The 12,313-nt window shown below is 42.1% G+C and overlaps 1 protein-coding gene across 2 annotated transcripts in view; it reads right to left on the bottom strand.

Moving 5' to 3' along the window:
• dip2ba (DIP2 acetate--CoA ligase B (putative)a) overlaps positions 1-12,313 on the bottom strand; it is a 49,142-nt gene that overhangs the window by 14,558 nt on the left and 22,271 nt on the right. For both annotated transcript variants that reach the window (XM_081608977.1, XM_081608978.1), the window contains exons 2-20: positions 9,442-9,513; positions 6,980-7,135; positions 6,738-6,863; positions 5,341-5,577; positions 5,118-5,246; positions 4,299-4,418; positions 3,871-4,068; positions 3,498-3,589; positions 3,306-3,416; positions 3,060-3,183; positions 2,822-2,931; positions 2,611-2,713; positions 2,432-2,496; positions 2,251-2,344; positions 1,812-1,931; positions 1,590-1,704; positions 1,189-1,328; positions 942-1,078; positions 496-576 (exon numbers count right to left, since the gene is read on the bottom strand). In XM_081608977.1, the coding sequence (XP_081465103.1) occupies positions 496-576; positions 942-1,078; positions 1,189-1,328; positions 1,590-1,704; positions 1,812-1,931; positions 2,251-2,344; positions 2,432-2,496; positions 2,611-2,713; positions 2,822-2,931; positions 3,060-3,183; positions 3,306-3,416; positions 3,498-3,589; positions 3,871-4,068; positions 4,299-4,418; positions 5,118-5,246; positions 5,341-5,577; positions 6,738-6,863; positions 6,980-7,135; positions 9,442-9,513 (2,330 nt within the window). The remainder of the gene's footprint in view (positions 1-495; positions 577-941; positions 1,079-1,188; positions 1,329-1,589; positions 1,705-1,811; positions 1,932-2,250; positions 2,345-2,431; positions 2,497-2,610; positions 2,714-2,821; positions 2,932-3,059; positions 3,184-3,305; positions 3,417-3,497; positions 3,590-3,870; positions 4,069-4,298; positions 4,419-5,117; positions 5,247-5,340; positions 5,578-6,737; positions 6,864-6,979; positions 7,136-9,441; positions 9,514-12,313) is intronic.

The raw sequence follows: 12,313 nt of genomic DNA, 5'->3' as shown, positions 1-12,313 counted from the left end.
AATGAGTGAGAAGGTGCGAAACTAAGTCCAATTACTTCCCAAAAACACAGATTAGCACTTGGATCTAGTGCGATAAACAGGGAATTGCAGTACTATTTTATGTATAATGGGAAAGAATGTAACAACAAGTTGTCCTATCTGACCATATTTGCCATAACGTCCTTTGAAAACAGTAGATAATATAACGTCTCTGTAGTAACAATGACATAAATGAGACATTTAGAACAAGGTTACTTCAAATCAAATGATATTATGTTATTTACACTCCGCCTCTTCAGCAGATCCCTGTCTACTTCTGCTAATCAACTTCATATCCTCATCAAGCTTAGAGAAATGTCTGGTTTCTTTTAAAAGTGAATGGAGGAGGTGGGGATCTTTAGTTTTTATTGGTGTGACTCTCGCTGCAATTAAAAATCTTTTTTTTTTTCTTTTCTTTTACTTTGAGACATTTAAAAGCTTTTCTTTCCCTCCAACAGAGAAACTCCTGCTCCTTACCGGTCCCACAAATCCCAGTAAACCAGTCCGAGCGAAGGGGATTTCTCCTATGGGTGCTCCGGCCTGGTTGACGGGGATAACCTGCAGAGAAAACGCCAGAAAGACTCTAGAGTTAACATTTGAGTACAGTAAAAGTAATAAAGTAACTATTAAAAGATGGAGAAAATACTTGTAGAATGCTTCTTGTTAATATGTTACACATCATATATTAGTCTAATGAGCTCATGATGTCTGTGACTCTTTTAAATTGCTGATTTTAGCAAGACAATATTTGCAATGACATTTGTTAGTTTAGCACTGATCACAGCCTCATTTTTTATAATTTACATCCACCTGTGATCTGCTCTTTGGTAAGAAAACTGAAGACTGACATGCTGGATGTTTTAAGAATAAAATACAGAGGCAACAAGTTTATAAGCAAAAATAAACATTGGACTCTGAAAGACCTCAAATGTGTTCTTGGTGACACCAGGAAGGCCGTAGTACATCGTTCCTCCAGCCCGAGAGTTGATCACTATCTCTCCAATCTCATCCGTCTTGCACAGCTGCGGCGACCCGTCTGGCTTCACTATGCACATCAAAGCTGGAACAGACGACACAATGCCAATGTTGGGATTGAATATGTTTAGAATCTACGTGTGCGAGAAAGAAAATGGTTAAAACGCAGAGTAAAATCCAGCCTCAGGGGTTCACCTCCGGGCATAATGTGGCCGACGTCTTGCACAGTCAGAGCCGAGTTCTTGTCCTCCGTGTTGACCCTGATGACGCCGTGGCTCAGCCCACCCATGGACAGGATGGCCCTGGCTGGGAGAGGAGCTCCACGGGCGCCAGGTCTACAGAGAAGATGGGAATAAAAAAAGGAAATAAAAATGATGCATAGAACACATACTCGAAATGTTTCACTGGATGCTTTCTCCAAAATTAAGCCAAGATTAATCTCAGATGATCTCAAAACTAAGCAAGTCTACTTTCAAACATATTTTTGAAGTAACTCCATTCACGCAGTGATAATAGTTATTCGTCCGGCAACTTTTGAAGAATAATTTGATCTTTTTAGGGCTACCGGATCAGATTCAGCACGTTGATGTTCGTACCTGCGTATGGCCACGGTCAGAGCCTCGGGGGACGTGGCACACGGACAGATGACCTCCGGCCTCAGGCCGTGAGACTGGAACACATTCAGGAAGGCATCGCACGACGAGACGGACCCTGACAGCGAACGACGGGGGACAGCATCAACAAAACATCGCCTGAAACTGCCACGTTGCTGATTTTGAATTGCTACAAAGAGACTGCACTCAGGGGAAGTCACTCACATGGATTTGCCCCGTCAGCCACTATTAGCATTCGTATAGAAGACAGGTTGATGTCTTTCTGATCCTTGTGGGCCATCATGGCCCAGTGAAGGTCCCTGCACTTCACCAAGGCAACACGTGCTACAAGATGAAGACAGAAGGAGTAAAAATAATAAACCTGTGAGCAATTAGGCAAATATTTGTCAGGCAAGGTTTTCTTGGCCCTAGTGGCCTTTATTTGACAGTGAGTGGACAGGAAAATAGGTAATGAGGGAGTGGAAAGACACTCAGCAAAGGTCAACAGGTCGCATGCTTTACCCCTATGCCACCGCCACACTCAATATTTGTCGATTTTGAAACCATTACATCCAAATCGCTTTAAAAAGATGCATAAAAACTACAAAACTGAACAAACATGAAAGCCGACACTGAAAGTATGAACTAAAAAAACACTCTGAACCTTTGTGGATGTGCACCCTCTGCACCCAGGACATGGGACAGGCTTTCATGACGGCATACGGCACAGTGATGGTGTGAATTCTGTTCATAACACTCTGCAAGACAAAACAAACGCACACCGTCAGTTTTTATTATTTGTCCCACTGCGAAGGTGAAAAACATCCCAGATGCACCAGCCTCACCGTTAGGACGCCGTGCCACATGCCCATGTCCTTCTTGCAGTCCAACACGTTGACCAGCGTCTCCCCTGTGTTGGAAAAGTCATGTTTTAGCTTCAGATTTTGATGGTGATACAAATAAATAAATAAATAAATTTTAAAAAAGCAGGAGAGAGTGAATTTTCACATGTTGCAGTTCTAACCTTCACAGTAGTTACAGGCCTGAGTCAGGGCTTGACAGTGTGTCAGCATGGCGATCTTGGAAACGGCAACTCCCATCACCGTTCCCTCCTTACTCGCTTTATACTGTCACAGAAGGAAACAGGTGAACAAATGTCAGCACCAGTTAACCACAACTTTTAAGTGATGGTCTTAATTAAGCAGAATTAAGCCGTTTTCCTGCTCTTAGATCACCTCTATGTAGGCTGTGTCCGTGTTGGCGGTGGGAATGTGAGGCTGCCAGTCTTTGGATGGTTTGGTCAGGTACTTTGTGTCGGTGACGACCCATTTCATTCTCGGCCATCCTGGGAAAAACATCCCAAAAAACGAGCGTCAGAAAATAAAGCACTTGCTGATAGAAAGAAAAGTTAAAGTGTGTATCGTTGAAGTCTTAATCGGACAATTACGACTTTCGAATTTTGAGCTTGCTGACCTTTGAACTGGACGATCTCCCCATTCGGGGTCTTGGGCAGCCCTTTGAGGCACACCTCACTGGTCAGCGCCAAACTCACACCACAGCTGCCCAACAGGAAGCCAATCTGCTGGCTGCCTGCGTCCTACACAGGGAATGAAAAAAACATTTTCAGACGCACATACTGCTAAACTGAGGGACTCGACACATCTAAAATAACTACGGCTCTTGAGGGTAGTTTATTTAAGCATCTGCATAAATAGTTACCTGACGTGACAGTGGCACCTCGATGGGGACAGGAATGACCTCAGCTAGCAGGCAGCCGTAGAAAGCCACCCAGAACATCGCAGGGTCGCTGTTTGGATACACCAGCGCCACCTGGGAGCCAGAAAAATGTCTCATTTCTATGCTCCTTATAGACTTCAACACAGTACAGATGAGTCTCTGATCAACTCTTACCCGATCACCAGTTTGTAGGACAGGCTCAGTCTTCGTCCCCAGTTTGTTCAGCAGAGTATAAGCCAGCTTTAAACTGCGACTCCATAGTTTGCCTGAGGGAGAATGCCCTTTTATTATTGGAGAAAGTGAAAAAGGCGCCGTAGCTGCACACTGCATGAACTGCACTGTAGGTGCACAAGTCTTTATACTCCTTCAAATATATATATATATATTTTTTACCATTGCGTTAAGGTAAATCGACAAACAACCAGTTTATATACAAGCAATAAATATCAAATTTGGATAAAGTTGACAAAAAAAAACACGCCAACGTGGGTTTGGGGAGAAAAATTGAACAAATAAATAACTTAAAGTTTCTATAGTCAACACTCACCATATGTGAGTGTATAGAGGGGTTTGCCAGTGATGTCCAGGGCAGTGAGGGCAGGGCTCTTGGCCTGCGTGGCCCCCCATCGGGCCAAGGCGGCCTGCAGGGCGGGAGGCCAGTTGCTGACCACTCCAAGAGGCTCTCCCTTCACTGGGATGATTTGACGCCCCTCGGGCTTCGGGGTGTTGGGATCTGGCCTTGGAACTGGACATGAAGGAGGGGAGAATAGTAAGAAAACATTTATTAAAATGAATATGTGCCAACTACCAGCTAAAGACGTGTTTATTAGCTCGGCATGAACATTCACCGTGTTCATGCTTGACTTAAAACTTAAGACATTCAGAACAGAACGACACCTCCAACAAATTGTACACTTTTTTAAAACCAACTTTGACAATCCAAGCAATGTTCCTCTGTTCCCTGACTGGACTCACCTTCAACTATTTCCTCTGAGTCGTCGAGGAAGAATTCGCTGAGCGGCGGCCGTTTGGGCCGTTTAAGAGTGTTCAACAGCTGCTGGATCTTGGTGGACACCCGGCTGCTGACCGGCACGCCTGTATAGACACCAAGAATCAGTCAGGAACCCAGGCAAACAGCCGGGGATGGAAACAAGCATGCAGTTCTGCCCCATCTACTTTATCTCTCACGCAGGCAGAACGCTACGATCTAGCACAGTCAGCGTCAGAATCAGCAGCAGGAAGGATTCGAAAGGGAAGAAGGAGACATAGAGATTGGACGATTTTTTTTTTAAAATTTTTTTTAGGAGAAACCAAATACAGGAAGTTCTCTACTTCTAAACCTAAGACACCAGACAAACATGGAAAAAGATGCTGGAAAGCAAGCTGGTCGGGGCCTCGTCAGCATCCCTCCCCTTCCCCGGGTTTGTTGTATATTACCTTTTCTTTTTCCTTTTTTTAAATCAAAGGCAAGACAGGGACAGGATTAATGGACCCAAAAGAAAGAACACAAAACATCTGTCATTAGCACCATTCACCACACTGTGAAATCATTTTGCCTCCGAGTTTAGATCTTTTTTTTTTTTTTTACATTCATTTAGAACCACTTTGTCAAAGTATTACAGGAAGAAATCACTCCTCTATTACAATTACAACATGACAATAACAAATCCCACCAATAGCAAATCCCACAAATTAAAAGAAGAACCAGACGACAGTAAACCCAGGTTCCGGATTTGACCCCATTCGAGTCCCTTGACGGGCATTTCGTACAGATCCTGGCATGTGTGAGTGTACCGTCAGCTGTATCCAGCATGCTGGAGCGGCTCTGACCGCGGCTCATGCCCCTGATGGCTGGAGGAAGGTCCACTCTGGATCCTCTCTCCTGTGGAGTGGAGGAGGTCACGTCTGGGGGGACGCTGTTTTCTATCGGTGGAGATCACGGAAAGCATCACTGACGAAACCTGATCAAACGTTTTTTAACCATGAAATCGTCGCCGTCTCCGCGGCTGAGGTGTACCTATGCGCGTGTGGGCCAGGACGTCGGCCAGCACCGAAGCCCCGGGCTGAAGCTGGGGCTGAGGCTGAGTCTTGGGCTCTCCATGGGAGAGGGTGGAGGAAGCAGACGAGGAAGTGGAAGAGCTTTGGACGGAGCGATTGATCCAGTAATCGGGGCTCTGGAGGGTCTGGGCGAGCACGGCGCTGAGAGCCGCCTTTCTGCGCAGCGAGCCTTCATCCTCTGATGCAGAGGATGTATCTGAGAACAAGAAAAATTAGATAAAAAAACTGCAGTCTTTTATTTTTAGATTCTCTTTTAATGGTTGTTTTTGACTTTTTTTTCTTTTCTTTTTTTTACAAAAAATCTGCATTGTTTGTATCTCTGTTCAGCTTGCCCAAGTAAATCATTTGCAGAACCACCATTTTACATACAAGCCTATCAGCTTTGTGCATCTAGAGATGAAAACCTCTGTCCGTTCTTCTTTACAAGGTGGCTCAAACTTTGACTGGATAGATAACATTTATTTTTAAGCCTTGCCACAGGATCTTAACTGGATTAATACCTGGGCTTGCCGGGCCTTCCTAACTCATGAACATGCTCGGATCTGAACCACTCCAATGTAGTTATGAATGTTTACGTTTGTCCTGAACCCCAGTCACTAGTCTTGTCCGTACCCCAACAGATTTTCTTACAGCTCCATATTTGGCTCCATCCATTTCCTCCAAAGTCCAGCAGGAACTGTGTTTTCACTGCGATGTGTTGTTTTTCCACCACATGTGTCATTTTGCATGTAGATCAAAAAATTTGAAGTTGTTTCATGTGACCAGAGCAAGTCATTGCATGCATTCCTGCATCTTCAGCAAGGCTCTAATAAAACTGAAAATAGGATTTCCTAATTTCAACAATGGCTTCCTTCTGCTCACTCTTTCACAAAGGATAGATATAAAATAAAGTTAAAGGATCAGGAATTGGGGTGAGGCAACTGGTCAAATATATCAGGTATTTCTGACTGTTGCTTAAGTGTTTTGTTTCTTCTTAATTTTCACTATAAATCATGTTAACTTCTTATATAGCTTTGTTGCCCAACGAATGAGGCTTCTTTCTTGGTGCTTATGGAGTCTCACCTACCCTCATTCACCTAAACACACACTGCTGAAGCTGTAGGCCCAGCGCTTCTCCAGTAATCCATCATCTCAGTTTGAATCTTACTTCAGAATAAGTTGAGTTCACGAGTTCCTTAAAAGTAGTAGCATCCTGTGGGTTAACACATCCGTCTGGTCAGTAATCCCAAATATCTGACTTTGTGTTCCTTTTAGCTCCTCGCGCTTACATTTTTGTTCATCTGTGGTCTAACTGGCTAATCAGCCAACGTATTTTTTTAAGCTGCTACATCCAAACAAAGAGGCATTTAATCTTACCTGGAGGTGTGCAGTTATCTATGGGAGACTGGACGAAGTATGAGCGTCTCTTGGTCGGCATGGGCAGCGCCATCTTCTCCTCTCTGTGTTTAGCCAGAGCCGCCTGCACAGCTTCTGTGTGGATGTCTAAGCAGAGAGAATACACAGAGCGAGACATTAAGACAAAACGGTGCATTAACGGCCTCAATTGTGCTTGACGGTGTTTTGCAGAGTTTGCGAGGCAACAGTAGTGAGCTTTGCACCTGATCTGTAGCGCTCATCTCTGGCCCCTCCACTGCGATGTGCACGATGGTGTCTAGAGGCTGAGGAGGTGGAGGGGCCCGGGGCCTCAGGACTTGGGCTGGGGTTGGCACTGTGGCTTGGGGAAGGCTGGACGTCTGGCAGAGAAAGGTCCGCTTCTAGAAAACATAGGTAAGTAAGTAAATATGAGAGAGTGAAGGATTTATTTCTCTTGATTCTTGTGAATTATGGACATAAATAATTATTTTTAAAAATAAATAGAAATAAAAATTGAACCAAATGACTTGAGACCGATCATCATGAGCCCTGATTAAACTAAAACAACTCTGAATGACCTTTGACTAATAACACGTTACATTTATCAAGTATAGTCAAATATTTCCTTCCCCAAACATATGAGCAGTTTGGGGAAAAGTACAACAAATATATTTAATATATTTAATATATATTAAATATATTTAAGTGAAATATAGGCTATTTTTTGTAAGTAGGACTTCTGGTGGTTTTTGAAGATACTTTCATTTAAATAAAAGGCCTAAATAAACTGTGAATAAAAGCTCATAGGCAAAGGGACTTAAACATTTAGATCAAAGAAACTTGATTATAGATTTGTTTGATAAAAGTTAAAAGTATGTTAAATATAACAGTTTTCAGCATGTCACTCGAATGCCTTTTTGTGTTAATTTATTTGTATTTATATTATTTCATGTATTTTATTAGAAATGTATTGAAATAATTTACTTTCATTTGTTTAAATTGGTTTTATTACCTAGATTTATGTATGGTAATTTTTTTAATATACCAGTATTAGAAAATTACAAATTTAACACTTAATTTTAGACCTGGTATTGAACATCTGGGTATATTTAAGACTTAAATTACATTTAAGAATTTAAATATAAAATATTTTCTTGCTCCAGACCCTAAAATTGAACATTTGCGAACTAAAAAAGCCATGTGAAAAAAAACAACAAAACAAAATCTGCAAAAGTACGAAAGGCAAATGAATGAAGTCACCCTTGCAGCACACAGACAGGATGCACACCCACTTTGCATAATACCATGGCAACATGTAAGCAACAAAAACACAGCATCGATAGCGATGCAGTTTATACTTAAATGGAGTAGATGCAATATAGACTGTATAGTTTGAGAATAAAATAATTCTTGAGAGACATCTTGTGCAAAACAAAGTTAATTCTCAGGCAAACAAGGCTTTCTATTATTTGCACTGACATTAAACTCGTACTGTAAAACCACACAACAGAACGCAACGGTCACTTTAAGAAATATGCTTCAAGCACTAGAGCACTCAAATTTAGATTCATATAGGTCTTCCCGTTGCCTTTGGGCATGAATATTCAGCAAGAATGAGGTGGCAGCAAGAGCTAAATGAGGCCAAGGATGAACTAAAAACAAAAGCGAGTTCAGTGTTTCTTTTTAAACATGAGATAGCTTACAATGAAGCATCAAAAAAGGAAATTTTTTCCATGCTACTGCTAATGTGGTGCAATTCGTCCTGAGGAAACGACACCCTTTTGAGCAGCAGCTAATAAAAGACATTCAGCAGATCGGATTTCGTACAGTGAGACTCGTATAAGCAAGTCTCACTGTAGCGTAAGGAAACTATGATAAAAACCAACTTGAGATAAGTGGCTAAAATGTTGTGAACCATCAACAATGGCAGCATGATTAGGGCGGCGGTCTGTGACACATATCATGGACTCCACAGCGGCTTTTAATAACCGGCATAAGAATGAGCAGTGTTTTAAAACATAAAATTCTGGCTTTTCTATGTATCATCATGTGACATCTGCAAACAATTTCCACATCTGAATGAAATCAATAGTACAGAGAAGCAAAACAAAGTCACCAGGAAGCAAACTATGTGGGTTTTTCTTCCTTGATGTGGTGTGTTTCTTTGTTGAAAAAACTGTCTTTTTTAACCACAACTTACAAATAAATCTACATGCTTATAAAAACTTTATAAACTTGTTTTGTTTTGAGTCCCTAGAGAAACTTCATTTAGTAGAAACAAAGACAAAAAGAAATGCTGATTTGACTGAAGAGCTTCCTGCTCTTCTTAGGCTGCCTGATGTTCATATTAAAAACGCAGCTTCACTTTTGGACACTAGAGGGCCACAGAAACCCAGAAATTCCTTTGGACTAAAGGAGAACATACTTAAAAGACACAAAAAAAGATTATTGTTTTATAAATCAACTCAGCATGAAAAACAAAACAGGTTGCTTTACGTAAAACATACGTCACGTTTTAAGTAAACTACCGTAATGTTTTAACCTTTCAATTTGGGGAAATGAGTACTTGATGAGTTCACTTTGATGCAGTTACATAAAGTTTTTGCCTCAAAAATAGCAAAGAGGTCATAACAAGACTTTAGAGGAAGGACATCTCAGATCTAACATGAGGAATAATCGCAGAGAAAGAATGAAGAACCGGTCTTACTTGGCAGCTGAGGGATGTAGGAGGCCAGCAACTTGGCTCTTTTCTTTTCATAGCCCTTCTGTGTGATGTCACCTAGGAGAGAGGACAGCAACATCACACCGTCATGTTAGTCATAATCATCACGCAAACACCAGACAACTGCGCACACAGGCCACTCCTCTGACACACACACACATACACACACACAGCGATTTTGCTTTAGCTAACACATTCAAGCAGCTGAGTCATTTTATTAATCCTCTTTGAAGCAAATCTTCTGAACTCCACATGTTGCCAGCTAAGTCTAATTACAGCTACACAAAGAGATAACACCATTGTGAGGCTCTCCATTAGCCGCTATGAACAAACATGATAAGAAAATGATCAGCTCCTCCAGGCAACGAAACCCAACCGTGATTCCAGAAGGTAGACGAGAACGATGACAGACCCGGGAGACTTGGAGAAAACGGAGCAAAACCTAGACACTGAGAAAGCGTCATTGGCCCAAAAGGAGAAATGACTAAATCTGATCTTAACCAGATTTAGTCTTAATAATCCAAGACCCACCTGGTTATGTTTATAACAACACCCTTCTATGCCAAGAGTTAGCTGTCTTCAGCTCTTACAGGATGCAAGAAAATACTTCAAAATGTTGGCTGGTAAACTTAGTCTTCCAGCTGGAGAGACGGCAAGACTCAAAGTACAGCAAAACGATGCTGTTTTCTCTTTAAACTATCAGCCTCTTTGTCATGGAACATGCTGGATTTATGATGCCTTCCAGTTAAATTGGAAGTCAAAATCCGGAGTTGGGAATGACATCTCACCCAAGTTAACAGCGTTCCAGCTAAAGTAGTCGGAGAAGTTGGGACTACAATATGGCGGTACCTTTTACCTTCCCTCTGACCCAAACCCGGGTGTGAAGAATCACAACAACAACAAAAAATCCGGCAACACAGATGATTGGGAAATAAACTGTGTAGAGATGTCAATAATATCACCATAAGATCTTAAATGGTCATCTATTCGTTGGCAGCCTTTTGGAAACTTCAAGAGGTAAAGAAAGGGTCTGCATTCTCTTGAGTCTTCAAACAGAAAGATTATAAGCTGATGTACAGTAACACTGATCGTGCTAATCGCTAATATAAGACAACTTATTTAGTCGAATGGAAAACATAAAAACAAAATATGATATATAAAACAAGGTAGTTAACTAATAAGGAACTCTATGCAAAGCTTCCACCGAGTCATGCTAAAGATGACCTAAAATGTCAACTCTAACCAGTTTGCCTTAATATACGGCAGCAACTGGTTTCTCTCTCTCATACACACACGACATGGCTTTCCTCCTAATATAAATGGTTAAAAATTGTAACAAGAGACCTCAAGTTCTATAATGCTGTTCCTCTATGTGAGTCGTTTTTTGGATATCATCCGAAATTTCTCGATTGTGCATCTCCGCCACAAAATTAGTGCATGTGAGGGAGTATCACAAACCAATTTGGTCATTTATCTCTTCCAGCACTCTCTCCTCCCTCATTCGGCCTTGGACTGTGCAAGATTCTCACAGCTGACTCAATCTGGTAGACAGCAAGAGAGGCATGACAGAGTCCACCTCTCTGGTACCCCAAAACACACAGCTTGCTTGTGCAGCAAACATGCAGGCAAACACGCCCTGCCCTGTTAACCAACACAAACCCCTCTAGGACAGACAAACAATCCCAATCCTCCAATCCCTACACTGCTGTTCTCCTCCTTTTGTCTTTAGCTATACAAGGTGTCCCAATCCTCTGACACCTACTCCACAATGACTAGAGACCCTCATCCGCCTGCTGAGAGGGGAAAGATTTTTCTCACCAGTCTCCAGAACCACATATCTACCAAGTCAAAGCTAGCTTGTGTGAGTGTGGGTGATAAACACATGCTAAGGGCCACGGGTGGGGAAAGAAATGTAGCCTCGAGTGTTTGAAACAACAATGGAAAGAAAATAAGAGTGTAGAGTGCCAGAGTTCAGCAGACAGAATGCAGGGAGGTGGGATCTATCAGGGCTCTGTGGAGAGTCTCCACACAGTGTTTATTACCAAAGTTTTCATGTTACTATGAACAAAAGTTCAGGATTTGTCTGGAGAAACGTTAAAATCATCAAGGAAATGCCTCTTGAGCGGAGCACGTAGATTCCCAGTATGAGGTAGGTCTGAGTTATCCTGTAACTTCAGATTCTCTCTTAAAAGTTTCACAATACTGAAATTATAAGAAATGGAGGAAGAGGGAGTTACTGTTGTGGAAGAAAAAAAAAAGAACAAAAAAAAGGCAGACCGTTTCAGAGAGGGAGAGGGAGTGAGCAATTCAGTGCTTGGCTCTTTGTCGTTCTCTTTTTAAAGAAAAAAAAGTTTAAAAAGGGAGACTGGCATTCAGTTTGGTGTTTACCCTTGAGTGCACAAACTTAGGAGGAAAACACGCCAACAAAAGTGTGGGTTCCTAAAGTTTTAACCATGCTAGAGGCTGGCTGCGTGTTCAAACACATCCAGAGAATGAGCCATCTATTAGCAGCATATTGATCATAGACTGGAGCATCACTGTTGTTCGAGACGAGGGTCAAACCAAGCCCAGATCTGTAGCTCAAGCGGCATCATTGGGGGAGAAAAAAAAAAAAAAAAGAAGGATAGATGGAAAGACGGGGGGGAGGACAGTCATTAACGCTGACAGAAGAGAGTCTTTGTTGGTGGGGCACAACAACAGGCACGGATTGGCACTGGCTCTGCAGCTGAATGCGAGAGGAAAGGAAACTGAAGGACTCTGGGCTGAAAGACTGACTGTAACAGCTGATTCCGAACAGAAGGAAAAAGCTGTGCGCGTTAAGAGTAAGAATGTGGTGTTTCGAGTGCGAGAACGAGCA

This window comes from Poecilia reticulata, chromosome 7 (genome assembly GCF_904066995.2).
Source record: "Poecilia reticulata chromosome 7, P_reticulata-male-v2, whole genome shotgun sequence".
Taxonomy (NCBI): Eukaryota; Metazoa; Chordata; class Actinopteri; order Cyprinodontiformes; family Poeciliidae; genus Poecilia; species Poecilia reticulata.
The sequence above is the reverse complement of the archived record's forward strand: the minus strand, read 5'-3'. Positions and strand labels throughout refer to the sequence as shown.